Genomic DNA, 26,967 nt, shown 5'->3' on the forward strand with positions numbered 1-26,967 from the left:
ACTGATTTTTTTCTCCAAAGCCTAAAATATCTCTTAATAATTTCACAGTCTAATAATGTGTGCCATCGTAATTTCTATCATTGATCTAGTGGTTTTTACAGTTTATTAGCACACTAAAAACAAAACAGAGCTCCACTTGACAGTTACCAATTACTATAGAGTATTAAATTGGCTTTTCTTATCCAGATCATTCCTTTGCAGTTTGCAGCAACGCGAATTTCGAAAGTTGAAGCTCAATTCAAAGAAGGCAACAAAAAAAGCATTATGCACATTAATTCTTTTCGTTGTTCCACTTGGATGGCCTCTTCCAAAGAGAGATTCCCATTCCGCAAAAGCAAACTAAACAAGTTTGTTCTAGTACTCTAGTCTAATACCCCCTTGTCCTAAATAAGAGAAAAGCTCGCTTAACAGTAAAGAAAATAGTGGTATACTAAACACTATATCAAAAAAAAAAAAAAGCCCAACAAATTTCAGCGGGTCCATGTGATGGGGGTTGAGGTGTTGTGAGGAAGCTGTGGTAACAAGCAGTGTTGCTGGAACCCCTCTGTTATTCCACCGTGTGTCGTTGGATAGTGAATGCTTGATGTTGAAATTTTAGCGTCAATGTCAGTGTCATGTTCTTGTTCAATATCCATCATCATGGATCCCGTTTCATCAGCTTCCATCAACTCCGCATTTGTGTTGTCAGAATCATCAACAGGGGAGAACTGGTAGTGGTAAGAAGGTGAAGGTACCCAAGGCACAAGAGCCAATTCATCATTTTCCTTTTCACGTGATTCTAACTCTGTCACGCGCTCACATTCTTTGGACCACAGATATTGATCTGCAATTACAATCAAGCTATTTCAATTAAGAACGCTAATACTAATACATAAGATGACACAAGTAAATTACATAAAAATGCATTTTATACACTCAATTTTCGGTCAAAAATTAGTCCAAATCACTGTATTTTAAACGATAATATCGTATCGCCTTCTTAGAGAATTAGGTCACAGTCTTCCGCAGCATTTAGTCCTAGCTTCAAATTAAATTAGGTTTCTCGCTAAATCAAATAATTGTAGTCCTTGTATTTTTCATAATTAGTGAATTTCATCCCTCACTCTAGGTTAGTGATCGTAAGTACAATAGGAATTAAGATAAATTTTAACTGAAAAATGAGGAAAGTAAAACACATTATATGGAAGAAAAGACGTACTGTTCCTAATTCCATTCATAAGGTCAGGATCGAGAGTGAGAGAGAAAGAGGAATGGGAATGAACGAGAGGCTTGAAGAGCACGAGAGCTCTCTCCTCGTTAGGTAACAGTAATGGTTTGTCCTCTTCCACAATTGGCGGCAACTCAGCGTCCTGAAACGGCGGAATCGATTAGTAAATGTTAAACAAACAAGTTTGATCGGTAGTAGATAGCGAAGAACAGAGAGAGGAAGTACTAACGAGACGGCGAATCTTGGTGGCTGGCGAAGCGAGAGGGACATCGTCGTTGAGTTCATCGACGCCTCCTTTCCTCTTCAACAACCTCTGCAGCGCCATGGAGATGAGAATCGAATTAGCAACGAAGACGATGGTGGAAGGTGGTGTGTGTTGAAGAGTGAGTATTTATTGAGTGGGGTCTAGATTTTTCTAGAATTCTTCAGTTTTTACTCTTGCATTCCCAAACCTTCCACACCTGATACCACCTATTAATCCACGTGTCATAATCCTCTCTCTAATGCTATCCACGTTCTTTCATCCTTCATTATTAACTCTCTTCATAATTCTTTTCAACATCTTATTAACCCACGCATTTACTGTATCTTTACATTAATGATAAGTAAGTTTTAGACGAAATCTTTATATATTTGGCCGGAAAATTTTTAAATAATTTATTTATAGATAATTTTTATATATATATAAATTAGAAATATCTAAAATCGAATCAAATTATTTGTAAATCGCCAAATCAATTAAAACAATCACTTAAACCCGAAATCACAAAATTAAAAAATATAAAAAAATTACATTTTTTTTACAGTTTGATTTAATTTGTGGATCTTATTATCAAAATGGAAGCAAACCATATATTACAGTTATATTAATTTTAAGTCTCGGAGGGAATCCTTATGTATTTGAAAAAAAAAGGTTTTAGATAATTTATTTTTAGATAATCTATATATAAAAGTAACTGTTTAGTGCAGTTAAAAAAAATTGTTTAGGATAATTATGCAACTTAACTTTTCTCACTTATTTTAAGGATAACATCTTTATCTTCATTTTTATATTCTTATATTAATAAAAGTAAATTAGACTTGGGAAAAGTTCTCACAGATTTGAGTAAAAAACTTTGAAATAATTTTTTATAATTATAAATTAATTATCTTCAATATATATTAATATAAAGATAGTACTATAATTTTAAGTTAACTCAAAATTGTCTATAAAGATAAAGATAATATATATGTGTGTGTGTTTTTTTATAATCCTTAAAATGTTACCGTTTATTTTTTGCAAATTTTTTCACCCTTACATATTAAATATTAATATTATCATGTATATAAATATGAGTAACATTATTTTTTATTTCGTATTATAAAATTTTTTTGTCATGATAAAAAAATATGTTAATATTTTAAATTATTTTATAAATAAGATAATTATAACTTAATAAAATAAATATAAGGATGTGAGTCTTTCTAGTTGCTCTTTAGTCGCTAGTAGGAATAGAGTGGCCATAGGTGGCTTACCTGACGGTGCCCGGACACCAGGTAAAATACCTTGGCAGTGCCAAATTTTCCTCCAAGTGCTCCTTTCCTTGCTCCCTCACTCCACAGTCCACACACACAAACAGAAAGCCACCACGAGAAAAGCATTACAAAAACTTGGAGCAAACTCACATCTAAATTGCTCAAATACAACTTAGCCACGTTTCCATCATCGTATCATTACATCACTAATACAGCTTATTCTTTCCTAGGTAAAGGCAAAAGAAAATATTCAATGCATCTATTATTTTTATTTACTGATCAAATGTTACGAGCTTGGAGTTCGAGGACCAAGTAGCCTCCTAAGAGAGAAGAAGAGAGTGGGAGAGAGAGAACTACGGAGGAACGTTTTTCTGCTATTTTCTCATATCCTTCCAACACCATTTCTTTACATATATATATAGCTGTTATAGAGGGGACAAGTCCCGACAAGCAAAAACGGAAAAGATAAAAGCAATCCGAAATATCCTAAGAGCAAATATGCCTTTATTCCACTACCTACGCATCTTCTAGAAGACACGATGCTATCACACGGGTTTGCGCTTTTCCTACGTACGGTGCATGTATGCATGATGCATGATGCCAGCCATGCTATACGTTCCTTCCTCTTGGGCCTTTGGTGCTTACTTCCTGCAGACCCATCTTACTACGATTTCTTTTCCAGCATACTAGGAACAGGATTATATATATAGCCGATAAAAACAAAGAAGCAAGATTTTCCAAGCTACAGATTTTCATCTGGAATGCGCAAGAGGATAATGGAAGAATAACTAAGCATGGGATACATATTGGCGTCCAGAAACTGAGCATACTGTTGTATGGCAATATCTCTTCCAGGAAGGTCAGGAGTGAGGAAATCATATGGTGTAGGCTTGCTGGTGTCTACAAGAGGTTCCCATTTGTATCCAGGACGCTCCGGCAAGGTAACTGTGAAAGGTAAATGACTCATATTGAAAGCAATGTATATTTCTCCCTTCACTGAATCTACCTGGGTTCAAGTTCATGCCAAACAAGGGTATTAGTCACTTATGGAGAGTACTCAATAATGGAACGTACAGGATTTAACATTCTCGTTAAGACAAAAGTACTCAAAGTAAATGAAGCTACTGAGATCAAAAGTTCTCTACTGATGCTAATCTGAGCGTTAAATTGACAACTTTGCATGAGAGGGTATTGGTTTTATGTCCAGGAGCAGCTAAACCTATATTATATACCAAGGGGCAATATATATCATATTTAATTATTTGGCCTTTCAAATTCAAAACCCAGGCTTAGAATAAATGCTTCTTTACATGTGTTCAAATTGGTACCAGGGATGTAGCAAACAATCATAATGGGAGCTCTAACTTTTCTTGACTCAGCATATATGTTCTGCCAATGTTAATGTCCAGGAGACTGCTAACCAGTCATTCTTTGTCGTTATAACAGCCACATAATGATTATTCCTCAACCTAGCTATGATGCACATACTGCCATTGCCGGATGCAGAGTTTCATGGTTTGACATAGAGGCTCAAAGTTTAGTTACTGATAATTCCATATGTTTAGACGAACATTATAGCTTGTCTTATAACTTTTCACCAGGAACAGAATTCTTATATCCGCATGGAAATATGGGGAAAAAAATTATTGTACCATGGTACAAGCCACAAAACGGCTGGTTTCAGACCAGTCTGGCTTTCCAGGAAAATGACCATGCCACTGCAGCCTCTCAGAGGTTGGGAAGTCAGCTAAGCCTAGCGATTCACATTCCCTGCAGGATTATAACGTTGGAACATGAGAAAATACCAAAAGCCCATGAGAAAACACAAGGTACTTACTGGCGGAACTTAGTCATAAGGCGACAAAATCTGAAGAAGTCTGATGAGGATTCTTCCTTTTTGTCCCATTGGAAGTAATTATGCTGCAAAAAGGTTGAAGATAAGTTAATAGAATTGACAATGTGGTGACATGTACATTGAAATTTTCCAGTAGATAAGAGGATCACATAATTATCGTGACAATAGGTATTGTTATTTCCTCCTTTTGTGTGTCCATATTCATCGCCCATATATATCATTGGAACTCCCTGGTATGATAAAATAAAAGTCAGTAAACAGAGCTCTTGCTGTTAACATCTTTAAATGAAGAATAATTTGATCTATTTAACAATGCCAACACAGCACAACAGCATTGAACTAAAGTAGTTTTACATATTCATTGCTTCTCCATCTGCCTAAAAAATGTCACATTAAAGTTAAAAATCCAACTGATGACCAGTGTTAATTGGACTCTACCTGGGAAACCATGAGAGAAAGAAAAAAATTCCGCATTTGTCGTTTCCTCAATTTCTTCACCGAGGTACTGACAAACTCCCCCTCCTACATTAGTACCAGAAATGGGATTAAAATTCAATGCGAAGGTCTCGTTAACTCATTTAACTTCACATAAAGATTATAATACTTTGAGCGAAAACTATTTTAAGGAATCAGAAAGAGCTTCATGTCCCCCATAAAGAGTAAGCCCAGGAATGCATAATACATACACACACACACACATGGGAGAAAATAGAAGAAAACTAACAACAGTCAAGGCTCTACAGAATATGATATACACGACAAGATATCAGGCAGGAAATGAGGTGAATGCAAATACGTTGGACTAAAGCCTGGCGCACAAACTAAAAATATTTTTCTTTCAAGAAGACAGTAGACACATTATACTTTTCATAATAATGTCAGTGAGTGAGAAAGAGGAAATAATCATGAAAAAGTTTGGAGGATTCTAGTGAAGTATTATAATGAAGGGAGCACACTGGACAAGTTTGTGTCAGTGAGTATGAAATTTGTGACTTAAAAGAAAAGCTCTCCAAGCTCCATAAATTATTTTTTATTCATTTCCTGTGAACAGTTTTGAATTTTGACTTACATATTACCATCTACATGAATCTAGCGAGTCCAATTCATAACCATTGAATATTTGGGTAGATATTGCCATGAATATCATAATATTAATGATATTCAGGTTGGAGAAAAGAAATAACTTTAAATGCAACTCTGATGCAGTTTTCTAAACATTTACCTGTCCGCAGTTCCAGCTATTATTATGATTTTCTCCATCATTATTGTCTTCTCCATTTGACAAATTATTCTTGTTGTTATAGGTCACCAAATCAGCTAGAGTGAACCCATCATGAGCGCATACAAAGTTAATACTATGCCACGGTTTTCTTCCTCCTCCCTGTGCCAAAGATATAGAATAAAGTCATGTCTACTAAAATAAAGAATGAAGTAGAAGAAAAGATGATATCAACAACCAAACAGGACATAGCTCAAAGACAGCTAAACAGGATGCTCACTGTATAAAGTTGAAGTCAACAACAGGACCCATTCAAACAATAATCATAGTATTAATTAAAATAGATGTGAGAGTTTATACATAAAAGAAACTACTATTGTAATATAACATGAGACAGCAGATAAACCTGATATAAATTAGGACTCCCACAAAGGCATTCAGCAAAAGCTCCAGCAAAGCCATCTGTACCCTTGATAAACAGGCGCACCGTGTCTCTATACTGCAAAATGCAAGCATTGCACATTAGATTTAGATAGTTCATGCACATCACCACCAGTGCATGTTATATATTCAGAAAATTGGTGAGTATACAACAGACAATATTTGGTTTAAGAGATTTACATACATTGAAAGCAGAAGGGGGGAGCCTGTAGAGGGGGGGAAAGCATTTAGTCGAAGATAAACAGTTCATAGACTTTGGTTAAATTCTTAGCATTTTAGCTTGCATGAAGGGAATCAAGAAGAATTTAGTTACATGAGTACATATGACCGCACTCGTCTAATTGTCCTAGTAACTATAAATATTGCAGACTGGTTTAGAAAAGGAGAAATTTCATTGCAGTTTAGTCATACAAATTAATTGACTACTTTTATGCCAAGTCTGTAGTCCAACAGTTTTTTTCAAGATTGTACATTTGAAGAAGTCAGCGCTACCGTGTAGTTTACAATGATCCACTCATTAAATAGCAGATCCCATCATAAATTACAATTCCAGAAAGAAATAGTGAAGACAAATATAAACTACATGCAAAGTTTAACTCCATTCCAATGTTGACAAGTTTATATGATTCAAAACCAGGTAATTCTCAATAAAAATGAAACCTGATGCAATTATTCTTATACTTTCACTTAAATAGGCTACAGGATACATATGATATTTCGGTGTTGTGTTATCAAGTTCTCTTTTTCCAAAACACAGTTCCATTTCAAACTGCTTTACTACATCCTCTTGTCACAGAATAATAACGGGGTTTTGAATCCAACAGTTATGTCTGCACTGACCTTCCCATTCCATTCTGACCAAATACCCCAGTGAGGGAAAGTGCCAACTTGATAGAGGCCACCAGCATCCCAGGCTTCAGCTATAAGCTATAAAAAGATAAATTAAGAAACTCCGCATATTAGCTAACTGCTTCCAAATGAGTGAAAAACTAATCCATAAAACATATACTGATTACAATAACCAATCAAAATTTTTTAAGGGAAGTCCAAGTCAAGCTGGCGACTTGTGTATGGCACTTAATCTGAGGCAAGATAGTAAACAGCACCTAGAAGGAAATACTACCTTAAAAAGATGCCCTTTACTTGTGACTATTCAAGTTCCAAAGGTGAGATAAAGTAATAAACACCAAAAGAAAGTTGTAAATAATAACCTAAATAACCTCTATGAGCCAGTTTACCCATCTCTTTTTAAATTACTCAATCATATACAGCAATTCAGATCAGTGGACTTTTACTTGTAACTATCCAAGTTCCAAAGGTGATGTAAATAGCCAATGACAGTAAGTGCCATTGCAAACCACAGCTCTATCACCTAATCAAATTTTATGACCAAGTTCAGCCCATCTTTTAAAATTATTTAATCATACATATACATCTATTTAAATTAGAGGAATCTTTAAGCAACTATTGAAATTAAATTGTTTAAAATTTTCCTTACCAAGTTTTTGGGGTACTTGATGAATTTCTTTCATAAGCATAATGATTCTTCTGTTTCCCATACTTCTTTTCTCCTAAGTGACCCTTATTCCTTGTATTGTCTACTTCCCCTTAACAATGCCAACATTTTTCGTTGTTTCACTGAAAACAATTTATACTAATCACACAATTTAACCATAAAACATGGACATGACCAACAAAGCACACCGATCTTTTCCTTTCATTAGTTTCTTTCAACAGAAATGTCTGAATTCGTCTTTCTTTTTAGATACGACAATGATCAAAGCAATCTAGCCACAAACCCCAAAATCAAGCCTCATTTATATATCAGCAGAAAACTTAATGCATATGCTTTAAACCCCTTTATCTGCCCGGTAACCAAACAAATCATATATGATGTACAATCCCGTTTAACTAACAGAAGATCTCGATTTCCAACAAATTTTGTAATATCATTTTGGTGAAATCTGTTTATTTCATGAAAATTACCATAAAAATTTCTTTCATTTCAAAAGTTACTTTGATATACTTTGAAAATTATTCAATGTATGTCCTCAAACTGATAACAGATAAAGCTTCACAAATGATTTATAAGAATTAAGTTGAAATACCTTCACTCCACAAAGTATAGGATCGTTACTGATCAAGTCAATTAATGGTGGGCTGCTTAGAGGGGTTCCTGTTGTCAACAAGTCACCTTCTATTGGAGCACCAAATACATTAGCTCCATCCCAGAGACTGATAACAAACAGGGAGAGGAAATAAGAACAGTAAGATGCAGGGGCGGAGCAACGTGATGAAACACACACACACACTTTATATTTATGCACTATATAAATTTTCATTAAGATACTTTACATGTATGCTCAAGTAGATGATTATAAACTTTATCTATTTTAATTTGTGATAATTATATAGATAATTTTTCTTGTTCTATGTAGTTGATAAATTAATTTTTTTAAAAAATAATGATCAAAAGTAAATTCTGTTTTCTAGAGAAAAAACTGTGAAAAAGAAGAAAAAAATCAACTTTCACATCATTTGAACCCAAAAAATGCCATGAGAATTCAAAGATCGAATGAAATGGGAAGCAATGTAATAAATTTAAGGATTCTAAATATTTGTTTTAGTATTTTTTTTTTATAAATAGTCAAATTCATTTTTGAAAGTATGATGTGGTGATAAATTTGACAATAAGTTGTAATGTTCAAAGACCAATTTGAAAATAAGTTGTATTTTTTGAGAACCCATTTGGCATTAAGTTGCAAATTTTAGGAATCAATTTTTCATTAAATTGTTTGCAAGACTAATTTGTCACATTTTTTGTACATTTAGGGACTGAATTTGAATTTTTTATCTTTCAATGACTAATTTATCAGTGTCTCACACTTTCAAGGACCAATTTGGTTATTTACCCTATTTTTTATTAACTTTGTGTTTAAATTACAACTTAAGTTTGAAATATATACTAGAATATTATATATTAGATTAAATCTTTTTGTGGCTCCCCCTCATTTTCAGTTGAAGTTCCACCACTGGTAAGATGTACCAGTCTACAGAAAAAATTGAGAAATAATGCACTATATATAACCTGCTACTCCTGGTCATAATAGAAGCAAGATCAAAGCGAAAACCATCCACGTGCATTTCTGTTACCCAATATCTGTCGTATCAGAGAAAAATAGTAAGACCCTTCAATTAGCAACTTGTAACCCCCAAGTAAATAACAATTGAAACAAATCTGACCAGACTACAATAAACTTAAAGAATATACAATTATGCATTATAAATGTAAAGGGTTAAACTGTTAAAGGCACAGGATTGTTAAGGTCGATTATGTTAGAACTTAGAAGTGATATGCTGGTTGCGTGACAGGAGACTTAGAACTTAATCCCTAATCAAGGATCTATATTTTATATATTCTCTGATGCCAAGGAACTGTCTAACATGCACCCCTATGCCTGAAATTTATGATATAAACATACCTATAATTGTACATCAAATCATCAAAGGTAAAACTATGTAAACAAGTGTGGAAATGCCCATAGGCATGAAAGTCAACAATCTTTAATAACTGATTTTCAATCAAGAATTGAGAGATATGATATAGAAAAATAGATTTAAAATAATTTTTAATAAAATCCATGAGAAATTAACTTCACAAAACCATACAACTGATAATCGTTGTAAGCATACCTTAAGCAGTCAACTATAAATTGTCGCACAACTGGATGGTTGCAATTGAACGTGTTCCCACATCCTGAATAGTTATAGAACTCCCCCTAAAAGATCATGAAAGTAGTTGTAGTAATTTAGTTGACATTATCCATGAATTAGAAGCAACAAAATTTACAATATAAATTATAATAAATTTGAAAATAGTCATAGAGCCATAAAAAACCCAGTCTGCATAATAACTACATTCTTAAGAAGTAAAAATGTAGATTTAAGACAAAATAGGTGTTTTATTCAGGTCACTTAAATTGGAAATATTTTTTACCAAGAATCCCTTCATAATTTTACCAACCTTTCACTTTAATATCTGAGTTCCTCCAACAACAACAGAAGCTCTTTGCTACTGGGTGGGGAAGATTTGAGTTAATCCAAGGTTTTAAAATTTCCAACTGATAGGCCATTAATATAAGAACCGGAAGGGAAAAAAAGGGAAGGGGCAGTTAAATCAGGCTGAGAAGAACAAGGAGTTGGGCTTGGTAATCAAAGCCTATATGTATATGTGAGAAGAAAGAAGCTGGGTGAGAAAAACAGTCAATTAGAGGAGGGCGGGAAATAACAGAAAGGACATGTGGCATGAGAGGAATAGAGGAAGGGGATTCTGCCAATGATTAAGAATACGGAGGAATGGAATGGTAGTGGGTATTCGAGGATTGCAGATGGTTGCGTAACCTTTTGTCTGGGTTGGGGAATTTTTCCATGTAATTTGACAATTATATATATATATATATATATATATATATATATATATATATATATATATATATATATTAGGTTGTATTTCTGTTTTGCTTATTAAGAAGCTGAGTACTTATAGATAAATTCAGTTCAATTAATTCAATCTACTTCAGAAATTTGGTCTTAACACCAACTAAACTGGCTGAAACAGAGAGCAAAAATACTGAGCTCACCTTGGGTGCTAACATGTAATACATACTGTTGTCGACACCTCTGAAAGAAATAATGGGACCATTCTCATTCCCCTCAGCTGTATGATTGAAAACAACATCCATGATGACCTGCAGCAGTATTATAGCAGACAAATCATAATTTAATTTCATAAAATAAAATAAAAAGAAGATCGAAAAGAGAATCCATGAAATGAAATCATATGTATTTCTGGTGACCTCTATTCCTCGTTTGTGCGCCTCTTTGATCAGGAATTTAATTTCATTAATCCCATCCTGGCCACAGTTTCGTATGCCAGCAGATGAGTATCTGATCATTGGGGAGAAGTAATTGATGGTTGAATACCCCCAAAAATTGACCCTAAAAGAAAGATATAGAATTATCATTTAATTATGATAAAATTAAAGAGAGGTAAAAAAATTGTTTAAGAGCCACAAGTGTAGAATACCATCCAATGAGATCATGAGTTGATCAAAATAAGCTGAGATTGGAAGGAAAATTATGACATAGTACTTTGCAAGATGTAAGGCATCCAGGGTTAAAAAGTTGTCCCAAGCATTCTAATGCATAGAAAAATCTGACTAGAATCCAACTTCAAGAAATGATAAAAATAACAATTATTCCATTAGCAAATAACTCCCTTACCTGTAGTCTCCTTGTGCAGAATTGTGACCATAGTATTCCAGTTCATTGAATTCATGACATGGCATTAATTCTAGACAATTTACTCCAAGTTCCTGCAAAAAAATAAAGCCAAGCGAAAGCAGTTACATTATGGTTTAGCAAACATTTTATGCGTTTAAATCTGCTTTATGTGGTAATGCAATATAGCGGCAAAACAAAGAACGTGCAATACCAAGCTCATAAAAAAAAATATTGTAGATCCAAGTCCAACAGCATGGGAAAATAGTATGGATGAAGGGGCTAGATGACAATATGACTCAGCCCAGAGTCTCCCCCTGATTCCATCAAGTTCATATACAGTCATGCATTGTGCTTCTCACTGAAAAATTACTGTCTACGGCATAGATAAAGACACACAAATATCTTTCATCACAATTAGATCAGAAATGTACAACGTATTTGATACTTGGATGTTGATGCCATTAGAGAGATGGTATAAGTTTTTAGATTCAGAATTAAATTAATATAGTACCGGCCAGTTTTCACATAATAACCATTGGTAGAAATATCACAAGGAATTCTTCAAATTATTTTAGAAAATGATTGGAAACTTCACCTTTAAGTGGTCAAGCTTCTCCACCACACCAAGGTATGTACCAGGGAACTTGGTATTGCTCGACTCGTGCTTTGTGAACCCACGCACATGCATTTCATATATAACAAGATCCTTTTGTGGATACTTGAGAGGCAAATCTCCTTCCCAGTCAAACTAAACAAGTTGCACAGCAGGAATAAAAAAAATGAAACACAGTTATAAAAAGTTGGAGTAAAAACTAAAAACCATTTTAATAAATAAAGTACCTCATCATCCTCAGAAGGTACCGTGCCAGCCATCTGGGGCCAGCAGTTACCATCAGGTCCTAAAGCCCCAAACTCCCCTCTGCTTATAACTGCCTAGACAAATCAGTAATATAATATTAGTGTCCACTCTAGTAATAATCCAATTAAATATTATAACTAAAAAACAGATAAATCAATAATAGATGGAGTTTTGTTGTGTCACTCTTCACCAGCATTCGAATTTAATTTATACATAAAATAATCAAAACAAGAAGGGTGTAGGGGCACTAACTTTGGCATACGGGTCCAGTAGTATATGAGAAGAGTCAAAGTAATGTCCCTCTAGAGGAGAAAACTTGCCATCAAATTTGTACCCATAAAGCATATCTCTAAAATCTCCTTTAAGGAAAACATGCCAGACACCTCCAGTCCTATTAATCAACGGATCAAGAGGAACATACTCCGTCACTCGATTCTGCAACAAATAAACTCAAATCGTCAACACCCACAAACTACCACTGAGTTACGTTTTCAGAAGTTTTAGTGTGTAATTGAGTGATCGTTTGCAAAATTGAATTGAAGTAAAATTGATTTTGAAGTAAAGTCACATGTTTGTTCGGTTTAAAAATTTTCATTCAACGCAAAAACATGCTTAAAGTTTATTTCAATTTTGGACCTAGAATCAATTCCGGAATTAGAAACCAGACACGAGAACACTTATTTACCTAGAATTAGTTTAGCTGCTATTTTAACGTGAATATCCGGATTTGGGAAATGAAGAGAGGAGTAACTGACTCACATTCTGGAAATCAGAGAGAGTAAAGAAACAGAGAGTGGCGGAAAGTGCGTTGAGAGAGGAAATGGCGAAATTGACCCCACCGTCTCGAACAGTGGCACCAAAGGGGGAAGGGTAGCCTCTGGAAGCTTGGAAGAGAGTCTTCAATTGAGGCTTTTCCACCACCGCAGTTTCTGTCTCGAAACCGCCACCATTCGCAGCAGCGCGAGTTGAAGGAATAATGGAATTGGTCTTGTGGTGCTGGGAGAGCCTTTCGGTGAGAGCAACACTAACTCTAACGGTGAAGCCGCCGCATTGAGAGTGGGAGGGAGGGAGGAGAGTGAGAGTGAGAGTGGGATGAGGAGGAGAGAGAATGGAGAAGCACGCCATTGGCATTGATTGATGCTGCTGGATCGTTGTTTCATCGAACAGGTGCGGGGCATGGATTTGAAAGATGTGGACTCACAGATACTATCATGATAGTTTCTTGAAATGAACACATTCCCATGGACCACCACCTCCTCTCCCTTCTTTTATTTACGACCGTTTATTTGTTGCGGCCATGCACTTTTGGATTGGACGCTCTATTTGGAATGTTTTTCGTCAACATTGCTATCTCTGGGCTCAAAAAATATGACAAATAGCCCAATATCTAAATCCACCCGTTATTTTCGGCTTTACTTGGGTCGACACAAAAGGAGCTGCTATTCATAATTTTCATTTTTATTTTTACAAATGTTAGCAACACACAGGCTCTGTTTGATTATTTTTTTTATCTGAAAAAAAATGTGGTACTGAAAATGATAACTCTAATGGTATCATGTTTGATTTGAAAAAAATTCACAAAAAAACATAACTTAAATAAATATGGACTGGACAAAATCTCCATTTATTCTATTATTAAATTATAGTTTTGAATCAATCAATTTGTACACCCAGTTTAATCATGATTGGGATTGGTTGGTTATCATGCAATCAACTTGGTATGATATATTATGACTTGATTTTGTTATTGAACAGTAAATAACATGTTGACTTGGATTGACCTCCATCATTTTTATTTTATTTTTTATATTATATCCGATGATTAAGAATGTTGGCCCATCGGGATCACTATATCCACCATAGAAAACCACTTAAATTTTATTATTTTTAAATTGATAAATATAATTTTTAATCAAATGAATCAAGCATGCATTTATTTAAGAAGTCGAGTTCACTTAATTGAGAATATATTTATCTTTTTCAATTAATACGTATAAAAAATCAAAGATAAATAGTTAATGTGTAGAGTATTCACAAATGTATTTCTAAAAGATACAAATTTAAATTTTAGTCTTCGAGAGTGAAAAAAGTATATAAATCTATACACATATTAACTTCTATGTTATCATTAATGAAAGAGCTTACATGATATATTCATGAACAAATTTGTCAATGCTTTACACATTATGAAAAATCATTTATTTATTCAAAATATAATTTAATCTTTATCTTCGCTCTATTTTTTTAATTGTTACAAACATAACATCATAATATAAATGATTAAAGAAGTAAGAAAACAAACATAAGTTAGAACAAACATAATAGAAAGTATAATATTGATTAATAAGTTTAATTTATCTATTAATCTGAATTTGTCACCGTTCTAAATATTTAGGGACGAAAATGAATATTTATCCAAAAATTAAATATAAATTTAATTAGTATAAATGCTCATTTTTATCCATGAAAATGTGAGACAATGATAGATTATTTTTTAAAAAAAAAATTGAAAGTCACCAAATTTGAAACTGGTGTGGCATTGTAATCTTACAGTCAAATTTAAGAAACTATTTTTTTATTAAATTATAATACTAAAAGACCAAATTTACAAAAAATTTTATTTTCAATAATTAATTTGATATTATATTATAAAATTTATAAATTAATTTATCATTAAATTATCTAGATCAATTTATCATACTTTTTCATATTCAAATACTAAATTCAAAATTTCCATGGCAGGAACCAATTCTAGCATCAAAATAAATATATACCCATTTAATTATTCGGTTAATGACATTCGTCATGCCTCGTTTCCAAAATCAACATTCATGCATGCATATTCTGACATGTTTATTGTAGCGGTTCCTGCCACTTGAGCGCATTGTATTGACATTTGCACATACTGGCCAAAGCCATAATACGTGTATAGTTTGTTTCTGTTCGATGAAGTGTAGTAATAGTGGAAAATTCCTCTTAAAATAATGCAGTAATGAATATTTTTTTTTCATGAATGATTTACGGGTAAGTTCACTAGAATTATATTTGTAGGCCTAAAAATGTTAGTATCAATTGTTAACATTTTCACTAGCAAATATTGAAATAAAACTATTTATTAGATCATAAGCAATATTAGGAGTAAGCATTTATCTAAAAACTAAGGCATTCATTTTACTATAATTTCTTTATCTTTTTTCAAATAAATATATTAATAGAACAAATAACTATCACTTCAGGAAAAGTAAGTTTTTGAAACTAAAAAAAAATAGAGCATTATTAAAAATTTAAAATTTTTCGGTAAGGATTATACAGATTAACTTTATTATCAATTAAAAAATAAACAAATTAATTACAATAATTTAATAAATAATTTTAAAAATTACAAATCTTAGAGGTTGACATTTAAATATAATTGTTAGTGATTTAATAATTACAGAACCTTATTTTGAAACTCGCTATTCAAGTTTAAAAACACATATGTTTTAACAAACAAACAAAAAAACACACATTGTTAATATACCTTGAAGTAGAGCCTCTTGCGCCTTGCCTGTATTTTGTGGAGTTAAATTTGAAATATGGCAAAATGGGGTCGTTTTCTCTGTGACTTGACTCCCAATAACAAAAGTTAGATGATTGACCAAACGGACTTTAATTTGAACTTTGGAGTTTGAATGATCCTATATCACTATGACCCAAGGAGTTTTTAATGCATTAATTATGTCCCGTTTCTACGTTTCTAATGAAACTTCACGTGCAAACTTATCCCTCTTTCATTTTTATTTTACTGTATACAGTAACTTTCTTGGAAACAACGAAAGGCAACATTTTATACATTTTTTAATATATGAAAAAGTTTAGCAACACCTGAGTTTTATTCAATTCTGTAGCTTTTTTTTTTTTTCTGTATTAAAAGTTTGTTCGAATAAGAAATTGTATTCCCTCACCAAGCTATTACCCTCCTTACACATAAGAAGTTTTAAAATTTTGTTTGTCTTTTTTTTTTTTTTAACTCTTTCACGGTGTTTATTGTATTTTTTTTTTTTGGTTAAGATATGTTTAATTATTTTATAAGTTTTGTAATAAATAAAAAAATCTATAAATTAATATAATAAACTCATTTTTTTTCTCTTGTAAAGATTGAAAAAAAAAGACTAGAACATAATTCTTATACAAGAACAATATTATTATTTAAGGAGAATCATAAACTTGTAATTTTTCCAAGTCAAAAGACTAAAATATGTTTACTCATATAATATGTAAATCATTTTATACAAATATTTTTTATTTGTTTTTTTTATTTATGATAATATTAAAAGCGTTTAATTATTATTCCAGCAAATTAAATTTAAACCGAGGATGAAGGCTCCCCTACCGTGGGATCATAGATAGTTATTGAGTTTACGTGTCGCCACTCTAGGGTACTGATGAGTTAGCATCACGCGCATAGCAGCGTTTGAGCCAAACGCTCCACTCCTCCAGTGCTCGTGCACCACACGTGTCTACATAAGAGTGGGTCCACGCTGACACCTTTTATCCGCGAATCTGTACTTTGCTCAGCCTCCACACTAACATCTGCTTTCTGCATTCTCCTGCCACAAAACTATACTATCGTTTCTTCTTTCTTCTTATAATAATGTTACTTTCAGACCCATGTCTTCATCCCTAATTATCTAAACTTTATAATCAAAAATACTAGTATTTACGTAATAATAGATCTTTATTGTAAAAAACAAACCGAATCCTTTGTTAATCCTCATTTTCATATCAGTTCAGCGGTGGAAAATGCTGCGTAATTTGTTTGTTATAACTTATAAACAAAAAATTATTGGAGTTTTTTATATAACAAAAAATTGCTAATACTTTAGTTCTTATTGACATTTTGATTCAAAATAAAAATTAATGATATTTTTGTTTGATAAAAAATTATGCAATTAATTTTCTGAAATTTTTTTTTCTCATATAACAATAAAAAATAAAAATTAAACGTTCAATAAATTCATTTGCCCTTCTTCCAGTTTCAAATTTTAAATTTTAAATTTTAAAGCATAAAATAATTATTTTAAAAAAATAAAAGAGTGATTTGCGACGGCAGATCCGTAACCTGCGATAAAAAAAGTAATAAGGTTTAATTTAAGCAACGGAAAAGTTGAGTATTTTCAGAGAGGAGCGGGTGAAGAAATCACGGGTCTACTGTCTCAATCTTCATGTGAGTGGTTAGTAACTAATCTGCATCACACCATGTGAAGTGACTCAGAAGACTTGGCCGGTAAATCGGAATTTTTTTCTCCCACTTTTTTAACAGGTATGTTTAGAAATAATCACTGTTCTAGTTCCAGCATAAAATTCAATTTTATAGAAACTAGTGTCATAGAAATACTACTATTACTATTGTCATCGTCTTAAAGAACCCGACAAGGCAAAAAAAAAAACAGAATATGGTATTATGAATCCATGTGATGGGAGTGGAGAGAATAGCCACTTTTTCAGTATCCACATACATACGGAAAAGTACTACGGCGTTCTCAAAGAAACTCCGGCCGTGCACTAACGTACGGCCATAACCTGTTTTGCTTTTTAATTTTCAGCTAACTTATTACGTTTGTTTGAATAAAAGTTAAGAATTTACTCTCATTTTTTTCAAAATTTATTTCAATATACATTTCTGTATTTTAAGACTCAAAATAAAAAGGATAATATTCTTATTTTAAGAGTAAAAATAATTGAGTTTAATATGCATTATTCATATAATTTTATGCCATCATTTAATTATAAATTGCTTTTGATATCATTCGGTATCAATATAAATCTAAAATCTTAATTATGATGATATTAAATTAAAAAATCATAATTAATATAACTTTTAAAATAATTATAATAAAATTAATATATTTATATAATATGATTTCTAATTGAACGATGTATAAAATTATTTTATATTATCAATAATTTATTTTTTAAAATACTTTTCACTTTTCTCAATTGGTATTCAAATTTATACTAACTATTGATCATTTGAGTGATATTGGATCAAATTCTTAAAATTAAAAATATGTTTCTAGTTAAAAGAAAAGATTTCAGCAATATTTTATAATATAAATTAGGGATTCACAATAGTAAATATTTTATATCAATGTAATTGTTATAAAAAAAATGATCCTACTAAAGTTAAGGACTCAAAATTTACTGTTTTTTTATGAATAAAAAGTTAAAGTGTTGGATGTGGGGACTTCACCAAAATTAGAGTAAGCCTCAAAACATCAACCTCATATTCACCGTGGATCATCAACGAGATCCACGTACCAGTAATAGAATTGAAAACCATGTTCCTGTTAAATATGAACATCATTCGCACCAACTGAACTATTTGTAAGAAAATCCGACAATGTACTAAAATTAAAATTTTCTTTATACGTATAATGTATCTAATTTCTTATCAACAAAAATTATACTTATTTTACCCCTTAAAGTGAGCAAAATTTAGAGGAGTCAGTTATACACACACACACACACACATATATATATATATATATATATATATATATATATATATATATATATATATATATATATATATATATATTATCTTACTTATTGTTGTTGGAAAATACTATTAAGATTGTGATTTAACATAACTATACAGAGAAATTGAAAATGTTAGGAAACCATTATGATATGGAAATATTAGGGAACAATTTCGAGCTAATTATTTGATATGTTTTAAATAGCATAGTGTTGTTAATCCTTGTAAATTTCATATATTTTTTTTTATAAATTTTGAGTTATGTCAAAATTGCTCTAAAAGTTGTTGAAATTGTTTTAAACATCTTATTGTGCATGCAACACATTTTTCTCTTACTCTAAGAGTAATGTGAAATAAGTTAAATATGCTTACGCGCATTGCAAAAATACATTTAAAAATAAGTTAACAAGAATTTAAACGAGTTGAACGTTTTGATTGTGTTACACCATATATTGCTCTAAACATCTACAAAAAATATGTAAATTATTAACGCATAAAAATATACATTAATAAATTTCTAAAGTGTTCTCTTATTAATTACTAAAAAATATTAAAAAAATCAACAGCGAAAAAAAGAATAAAGATATTGGTGACACATAATACAAGATTTGGACAATAATTTGTTTCCAATAAATAATTAATTGCTACTATTATGTTAGATCATTTCATTTGAATTTGACTAAATATAAATTTGATGTTAATATAATTGGTGATTAATCTATTATTTACAATATGATATTAATATTCATCATCAATAATCTATGATTTAATGTAATCAATAGTATTATTTTACACTTTTAAATGAATGCGTGTATGGATCAGGTAATTTAAATCATTATGTTTTTTTTTTGTGAGAGATTAATTCTATTCACGAATTCATATCATTGTGCATTGTGAATGTATTAAGTACAAAATTATATATTCACAAAAAAGTTCCCAAATTATATGAGTATACATTGCTTATAATTCAATGCAACTAAGTAGATATTTACACTTTGAAATGAAGGCGTGCGTAATTAATATTATTGAGCGTCTATTGAAGTATTATTTTACACTTCGAAATGATTGATTTTTTTTCCACAATATATTTGTTTTTTATTCAAATTTTTAAACTTTTTTATATGAGATTTATAATTTGAGTGTGTTTTTTGAATTATAAATTAAAACTATTTTAATTTAATTTGATTTAAACTAAATTTGTTAACTTTTACTCATGAGATAAAAGGATGAAAATAATTAAAATAACTACGTATTATGGGAACAGAAGAATTATTGCGAAGACAATAAGTGACGTGAGATTAAATAGAGAAAAAATATATGTTTTGAAATAAAAAAAAATTGAAAATGTATTGAGATCGTCAGCTGAAAATAATTAACACATTTATCAATACAAATTTATTGGATTTATGAGGTATAAAATCTTAAAAATATCATGTGTAAACGTAATTTTACATACTAGGACGCATATATAAAGTTGTTTTTGTATTACAGTAAGTTTTTTCTCTATCTGTAAAACTCTCCTTTTTTTAGTATTTTTCTTTATCTTAATAATTAAACATATGAAAGTTACAAAATATTGTTAGTGGACAAGTTTTAGTTATTAAGTATTTGATAAGACTTTAAAAAATTATTTAAAGTAAACAAAAGATGGAATTTTATCTTAGAGAACAAATGCAACAAAGAAGTGAAAGAAACTTAAAAATTAAAACAATAATAAAAGAAAAACCAACTAGAAAGAAGAAAAACAAACAAACGTGTAAATTAAAATTCTAGAAAAAAAAAATAAATGTTATTTTTGTGGCACACTAATACGCCTTTTTCCTCTATTGTAAAATTTCTCTTTAAACACATTAGTAGTTGAAATACGCAGAAATAACAACAACAACAAAAATACCATCATGCAAATGTCAAATATTTAAAAGAATAAAAATATATTCAAAGAGATTTAAAAAGATTGAGAAATTTACCTTGAAGAAAAAATAAATAAAGAAGTTAGAAGAAAATGAAGCTATAAAACCAAGATTAAATAAAAAAAGAGAGTTAAAATATATTTTTTGACAGGAAAAAGAGTTTTTTTTTTTTTTTTTACGGAAAGAGAGTTAAAAGACGAAGCTTAAAATAAATTACTAAAACTAACGATAATAAATATACCACTAGGAAAAGAAGAATAAAAATACATAAAAAAATATTTTTAAAACAAAAAAAAACATTAAACTTTATTTTTTGAACCATAATAATATAAAACATGTACCTTCTTTTGCAAAAGTACTTCTTCAAATTACTTTTATGTTATTTCCACAGTTGAAAGAAAAGTATTGTATGTTTTACATAAAGATTGATTATTATTTTTTGGTTAAAGTGTATCGCCATTGTTTCAGATGACCTAAATACAAATACAAACTCTACAAAAAGAAACAAGTTCTACAAAAAAAAAAAGTACAATTAAGATGACCTAATTGACTAATTCATGTGGTTAAATAGATGCGTAAGTTTTACTTTTTCTATTTCTATAAATAAAATCAGATTTTGGGAATTCATGTGGTTAATTGACACTTTATTAGTTTATTTTAGGTATAAAGAAAAATCAGATTTAGGGAAAGATAAAGGCAGTTAAGGTGAGTGATTGGGTTGGGGGAAAACACAATCATTCTGTTCTCTTAACCTAACCGGAGTAGTGATAGTATTAGTATCAATTCCCCCACTATTCCATTCTAGTATTCTATTTTATCTCTTTTTCTTTCTTCGTTTTCAAAACTCTTTCCAACAACTCAGAAACCAAAGCACTCGCTTCTCCTTCACTCTCTCTCTCTCTCTCTCATAGGCGTGCAGGTGCAATGGCGGGTGCGATGAATATGAAAGTCGACAAGATTCGTCAAATCGTGCGTCTCAAACAGCTTATGACGCGCTGGAAGCACATCAGCCTCCGCCGCCGCTCCGACGACGAACCCTCCGCCGCGCGCCGCCCTCCCCCCGGCTTCATCTTCGTCTATGTGGGCACCGAACGCACTCGCTTCGCCATCCCTGCGCGCTTCCTTAACCTCGCGCTCTTCGATGGCCTCCTCAAACAAACCGAAGAAGAGTTCGGACTCCGAGGTAACGGCGGTTTGGTCCTTCCCTGCCAGGTCGCGTTGTTCACTAACGTCGTTAAGTATCTCCACAAGGACGAACACAAGTACGGAAAACTCTCTCTCGAAGATTTCGTTAGCATGGTTTCGGATGACACTGACGTGGCAGCCTCCGATTCCTGTAAGGAAAACGTCGTCGTTTTTGCCCCTCTGCTCCAGAAAGCGGAGGTTTGACATTCTCGATTGCGATTTCGATTGATATTTCCTTTGTTAGGCTCCGAATTTGTAAATGGAACCCAGGAAATTTGTAAAATCTCTTTTTTACCCCCATGTAATGAAATGGGGTTTTTTTAGTTCTACTCATCCTTGGATCCGTTCCCCCAAAAATTTTAGTGGGTGGGTTTCAATGAGATGTCTTTGAACTAGTCCTTAGGCTTTGCCGCTTTGGGTTATCTTTCACTATTTGTTACAACGGATGCCCAATTTCATGATGATGATCAATTTTTAGCGATCAATGAAGAATTTTATGAGAACCATGGATCTGTGTTATACTCTACATTTGTGTTTTTTTTTTTTTGAATTTTATATATCATTTGCTTGCATAGTCTTCCCTTTAATGAATGCACCAAATTACTCACAACGAGAGAGTACCAGAAATTATTTCTGCTTAATCGATAACACCAGTTTTTGAATCTTAAATATGCAGTTATAACAAATGTTTAGGAGAAAAGTTTTATCATTCACAGATATTCTAATTGACTAGAGTAAAATTATTTTTTTTGTTGTTGAGATTCTGGAGAATAGTCTTGGGTAATATTGTCTTGCATGATGAACAGAATTATTTTTTGGTACATAGATGTGGCCTCAGCAAAATGAAATTTCAAAAATAACATTCTAACTAACATTTTTATTGTTTTAGATATTAAATTGATTAATGCTTTTATTTTCTAAGAACACAGTTTTTTAGTTTAGAATGATTTAGTCCAATTCAAATAAGATTGTATCTTTTATGGAGAATACAAATGTAGTGTTTAGAGATGTGGTATCCGGCAAAAAGTTTTACAGAAACTTGTAACAACAAAGAAAAAGTTTTGCAAAAATAACATTCTAACTAACTTTTATATAGTTTTGGAAATTAAATTGATTAACACTTTTTTTTTTTTTGAAAAGCAAATTGATTAATACTTTTACTTTTCAAGAACACGCAATTATTTTCTGAGTAACGCTTGCTCTGCGTCATTATACTAATTGTGGTATAGAGAAACTATAGATGTTTCTGCAATTAGTTTAGTCACGGAGTAAGCAAAGGTAATCACGTTTCTTTCTCTAATCTGACGTGCATTTTGAAAATTAGAAGAAGAAGAGCCTTGTTTTAGTGAAGTGAATAAAATCAAAATGAGCTGTACCTGGAAAAGTCTAATCTGTCATTCTGTATGGTATTTGAGCAACTAGAGCCACTTTCGTGTTTTTTAATAATACTCAACCTGATTTGTTGTCATTCTTATTATTCTCTATTCTCTATAGTTTCTAAACAGGCACAAAGAGATTCTGTAAAAAATTTCACGTTGTATTTTGGCAAAGGCATCTCTTCTTTCTGTTATGTTATCTAATTTTAGAATTGTATTCTGATGCCTATTAAACCTTACCTTCGACCCTTAGATTCCGCAGATATCAACAAAACACCGCTACTTTATTTTTTTTCCCTTTTCTTTTTGTTTCTTATAAGAGAAAATGTTGGGCATGTGTCAGTCGTTGGCGTGAGAGATTCCAATGATCTTTCCAGTTTTAAAATAAAAAAGTGTTTTCTTCTGCTTTAGCTTAAATTGATCAGATTCTAGTTAAGTTTTTCCACATGACTACAGGTGGTGAATTTGATCAGATTCTCATTCTTTTGTTTGGGCTCTTGAAATTTGTTGCTTCTCTTTGCAAAAATAGCAATCGATATGGATTTTGATCCAGTTCTCATTTGCAACCCTGAAATTTTCTATTTGATCATGATCACTGGGTCCTGTAATTATTGCATGGATGATTTTTTATTATTACGTACAAGTTGCAAAGCATAAAAAAAGCCTATGCAAAGTTGTTTAACGTTTTAAATATGCAACATCGTAACTGCATTACATGTTTGGAAAAACATCTTATGGCTCATAAATAATCTTTATCTAACTCAAATAAAATAAAAGAAAAAGAATAACATATGAGACCATACATAAATCTGAAAGTAGCTAATAAAGCAAATTGTATAATTTTTTTATTTAAACAACATTATATTTTCGTAAGAATTTTTTTAGAGTATATTTTCGTAAGATATCATCTTAATATTTATTGCTGTATTTAAAAATATAGTATGCAGTATCCACATAATTTAGTAATTAACATTTTTTAAGAGGATCAGTTAGGCAATCATAACGAATTATTCTTTATTAATTCTAACGGGTGCATAATTCTTTATTTTTTATCATAATAAACAATATAAATTATAATGGCTTATGTCCCTTAACCAAGGATTCGTATTATGGTTGATTTTTTGGCATGAAATAAATTGTGTCGGAGAAAAATACTCACCTCGCTCATGATTCTTAACAAAAACTAAGTACAGCTTCGGTCCGGATTATTTCGTATCAATACATGGTAAAAAAATAATGAGTTTTCAATAAAAATATACTATAAATATATTTATATCTGTGGTAAAATATTCAACCCAAAAAAAGCAATATATTAGAAAAATATCGTAAAATCCTAGCTTACTAATATTGTTAAGCTCGGATTATCGTTTATCAATGATTTTTTACCAATGATTTTTTTTTACTTTTACTTAAATTGTGATTTTTGGAGGAAAAAAAATGGGTGGAAGGGTTACACACATGGTCTCACTTAATTGAAGTGGCAAAGGTAGCTTGGCTTTTTGTTGGCCAACTGTGAGGAACTCAATTTGTGGAACTAAAAAAATACTTTAAATTTGACAGACTAATTTTTTTTTTTTAATTCTGGGCACTAATACAATTGTTTTTAAATTTAGTGATTTAAAAAATTATTTTTAAAATTGAGGATTGAAAAAATTCCTTTTAAATTTGAGGGAAAAAAACTTATCCAAATTTGAGGAATCAGACAAATATTTAACGATGATAACATGTCATTAAATTTTATGTTGCAATTGCTAAGGTGACTTATGTTAGCCACGTTTGCAGTTTTGTTAGTGTTGATAGATAGAGCTTAGAAAAAAAAAATTCAAAATTGAAATAAAAGATTTTTTCTATAAATTTGGGGGAACAAAATCAAATTCATATGAAATTTCACGGACTGGAAACAAAATTTGACCAAAAACATATATACATATTTCAATTGGTATGATATGATGACTAGGATAATGGTAACCAAGAGGGTTGAAGACTATTGTCAAGGTATTGAGAGCAAGAAAATTCAACATATCAAATTGATAAAAAAAAAAGGCAATGATCAACTAATCCGTAAGTCTCAAAGTTAATTCATATGAGCTTAATCCATAAATTTTTTTTTTCAAAAATATGTTTTACGAATTAATTTAAAATTAATAACTCAAATATGAATCAAATTTGTAACTTTCAAATCATTAATCTGATATTCTAACCAAATGAACTAATAATCTAATTATGTTATAAAATAAATAATATTATTATATATAACACTAAAAATTTTAATGTATATTTAATGCGCATGTAAATTTAAATAATTAATTTTGTGATAATTAATTTTGATATAACTCATATGAAATATTTAATCAGTATATTTTTTATAAATAAAAAATATTTAATATTAAAAAAAGTTATTAAAATTAAAAAAAAAAACACTTACGGATCACGTAATCCATATGAGTTATATAGATCATGTAGTCCGTAAAAACAAAAAACACTTAGAGTGTGTTTGGATAGGATAATTTAACTAGGTAATGTATTTTTTACAGAGAATTAATTTTTTTTTATTAAAAGTAACTGTTTGGATGTTTTAGTAAGAGAAATTCAAAATTTTAAAATTTTAAAGGAAATTTTAGTTAGTTGAAAGAATAGAATTTCAAATTCTATCTTCTAAGAGAGTGAATTTGAAAATTCTTTGATTTGAGAAGGTTGAATTTCAGCAACCACTTAAGTTCTAACTTTACATACTAACGTTAAAAGTCATATGCAGTGAAGCAGTGAAGACCTAACGCCCCTAAAATTTGGGAAAATCTAGGCAATATCAAGAAGACCGAGCTCCCCTAGAATCGCATCAACAACACAGTGAAGCAGAATGTCACCATCAAAATGAGCCTCGCAACCTCTATTGTGGGGAATGTTGATTCCACCGATGATTAGGGGATAACCGGGTTTCAAACGGCGGAGGTCAAAGCCATGACCAATCTGAAAGGGAAGAAGCTTGGAGGGAGTGGCAGAAACCAAGGATTTGTTGACTTGGATGGAGGGGGTTGGGGTTGAAGTGGCTTAGACCGAGACTGAGATGGATCTGAGACGGAAGGTATAATGTTTGCAAGGAAAAGAAAGGTTGTATCTAAACACAGAATTTAAAAGATGAAAGAATTTAAATTAAAACATTTTAAATTCTCAAAATTTAAAATTCTTGTAATTTTAAATTATCTCATACAAACACACTCTTAAAAATATTTTTAAAATTTTATTTTAATATTAGGTACACAAACAATATGCCTGATGCACCTGGCAAAGCACATACATCTAATGCTAGTTAGGCCCATGACCCGATAAGTTAATTTAAGGCGCAACAAGTTATATATCTAATCCAACTAATTAAATTAAAAACTAGAAGATTAGGATGACCCAACATTTAGTAGTTACATTTCAAGGTTCTAATTAAAAAATGGCAGTTGCTATTCTAACGTCATGAATTGAATTATCACCTCCCACGTGCTTCTAAATTTTTATTATTCCCAAACCATGTTTTTAACAGAAATACTGTTTTTATTATGTAAAAGCGATGCAAAACTATTACAATAGAAATATATTTCTGATTTCCAT

The 26,967-nt window shown here is 31.2% G+C and overlaps 3 protein-coding genes across 4 annotated transcripts; 1 reads left to right on the forward strand and 2 right to left on the reverse strand.

Moving 5' to 3' along the window:
- Positions 1–387: 387 nt before the first annotated feature.
- Positions 388–1,568, reverse strand: LOC100527340 (uncharacterized). Its single transcript, NM_001251526.2, has 3 exons — positions 1,437–1,568; positions 1,199–1,349; positions 388–823 (listed from the first exon to the last, which is right to left on the reverse strand). The coding sequence occupies exons 1-3, from the start codon at positions 1,530–1,532 to the stop codon at positions 471–473; spliced, it is 600 nt and encodes a 199-aa protein (NP_001238455.1). The 5' UTR covers positions 1,533–1,568; the 3' UTR covers positions 388–470.
- A 1,508-nt stretch (positions 1,569–3,076) lies between these two features.
- On the reverse strand, positions 3,077–13,648 carry LOC100792587 (isoamylase 1, chloroplastic). 2 transcript variants are annotated; one of them, XM_003532407.5, is made up of 18 exons: positions 13,139–13,648; positions 12,632–12,814; positions 12,361–12,453; positions 12,116–12,268; positions 11,521–11,612; positions 11,094–11,235; positions 10,878–10,985; positions 9,931–10,016; positions 9,326–9,397; positions 8,346–8,472; positions 7,078–7,164; positions 6,203–6,295; positions 5,800–5,958; positions 5,016–5,099; positions 4,727–4,807; positions 4,560–4,642; positions 4,375–4,492; positions 3,077–3,728 (listed from the first exon to the last, which is right to left on the reverse strand). In XM_003532407.5, exons 1-18 carry the CDS (start codon positions 13,508–13,510, stop codon positions 3,465–3,467), a joined length of 2,397 nt encoding a protein of 798 aa, XP_003532455.2. In that variant the 5' UTR covers positions 13,511–13,648; the 3' UTR covers positions 3,077–3,464. The 2 variants fall into 2 exon arrangements, with proteins under 2 accessions (XP_003532455.2, XP_025985288.1); XM_026129503.2 differs by having other exon boundaries at positions 13,065–13,177.
- Positions 13,649–21,436: 7,788 nt separating this feature from the next.
- Positions 21,437–22,500, forward strand: LOC100793118 (auxin-responsive protein SAUR50). Its single transcript, XM_003532408.5, has one exon. It carries the CDS (start codon positions 21,734–21,736, stop codon positions 22,196–22,198), a length of 465 nt encoding a protein of 154 aa, XP_003532456.2. The 5' UTR covers positions 21,437–21,733; the 3' UTR covers positions 22,199–22,500.
- Positions 22,501–26,967: the final 4,467 nt, after the last annotated feature.

This window comes from Glycine max, chromosome 8, assembly GCF_000004515.6.
Source record: "Glycine max cultivar Williams 82 chromosome 8, Glycine_max_v4.0, whole genome shotgun sequence".
NCBI classification, from domain to species: domain Eukaryota; kingdom Viridiplantae; phylum Streptophyta; class Magnoliopsida; order Fabales; family Fabaceae; genus Glycine; species Glycine max.

What these genes read in the sequence shown, in the direction of transcription:
- LOC100527340 (NM_001251526.2), bottom strand. Translation starts at nt 1,532, where the DNA reads ATGGCGCTGCAGAGGTTGTTGAAGAGGAAAGGAGGCGTCGATGAACTC. An exon ending in CCACCAAGATTCGCCGTCTC is followed by an intron (nt 1,350 to 1,436) that starts GTTAGTACTTCC and finishes CCGCCGTTTCAG; the next exon opens with GACGCTGAGTTGCCGCCAAT. An exon ending in TATGAATGGAATTAGGAACA is followed by an intron (nt 824 to 1,198) that starts GTACGTCTTTTC and finishes TTGTAATTGCAG; the next exon opens with ATCAATATCTGTGGTCCAAA.
- LOC100792587 (XM_003532407.5), bottom strand. Translation starts at nt 13,510, where the DNA reads ATGCCAATGGCGTGCTTCTCCATTCTCTCTCCTCCTCATCCCACTCTC. An exon ending in AGAAGCTTGACCACTTAAAG is followed by an intron (nt 11,613 to 12,115) that starts GTGAAGTTTCCA and finishes ATTTTTTTGCAG; the next exon opens with GAACTTGGAGTAAATTGTCT. An exon ending in ATTACATGTTAGCACCCAAG is followed by an intron (nt 10,017 to 10,877) that starts GTGAGCTCAGTA and finishes ATGATCTTTTAG; the next exon opens with GGGGAGTTCTATAACTATTC.
- LOC100793118 (XM_003532408.5), top strand. Translation starts at nt 21,734, where the DNA reads ATGGCGGGTGCGATGAATATGAAAGTCGACAAGATTCGTCAAATCGTG.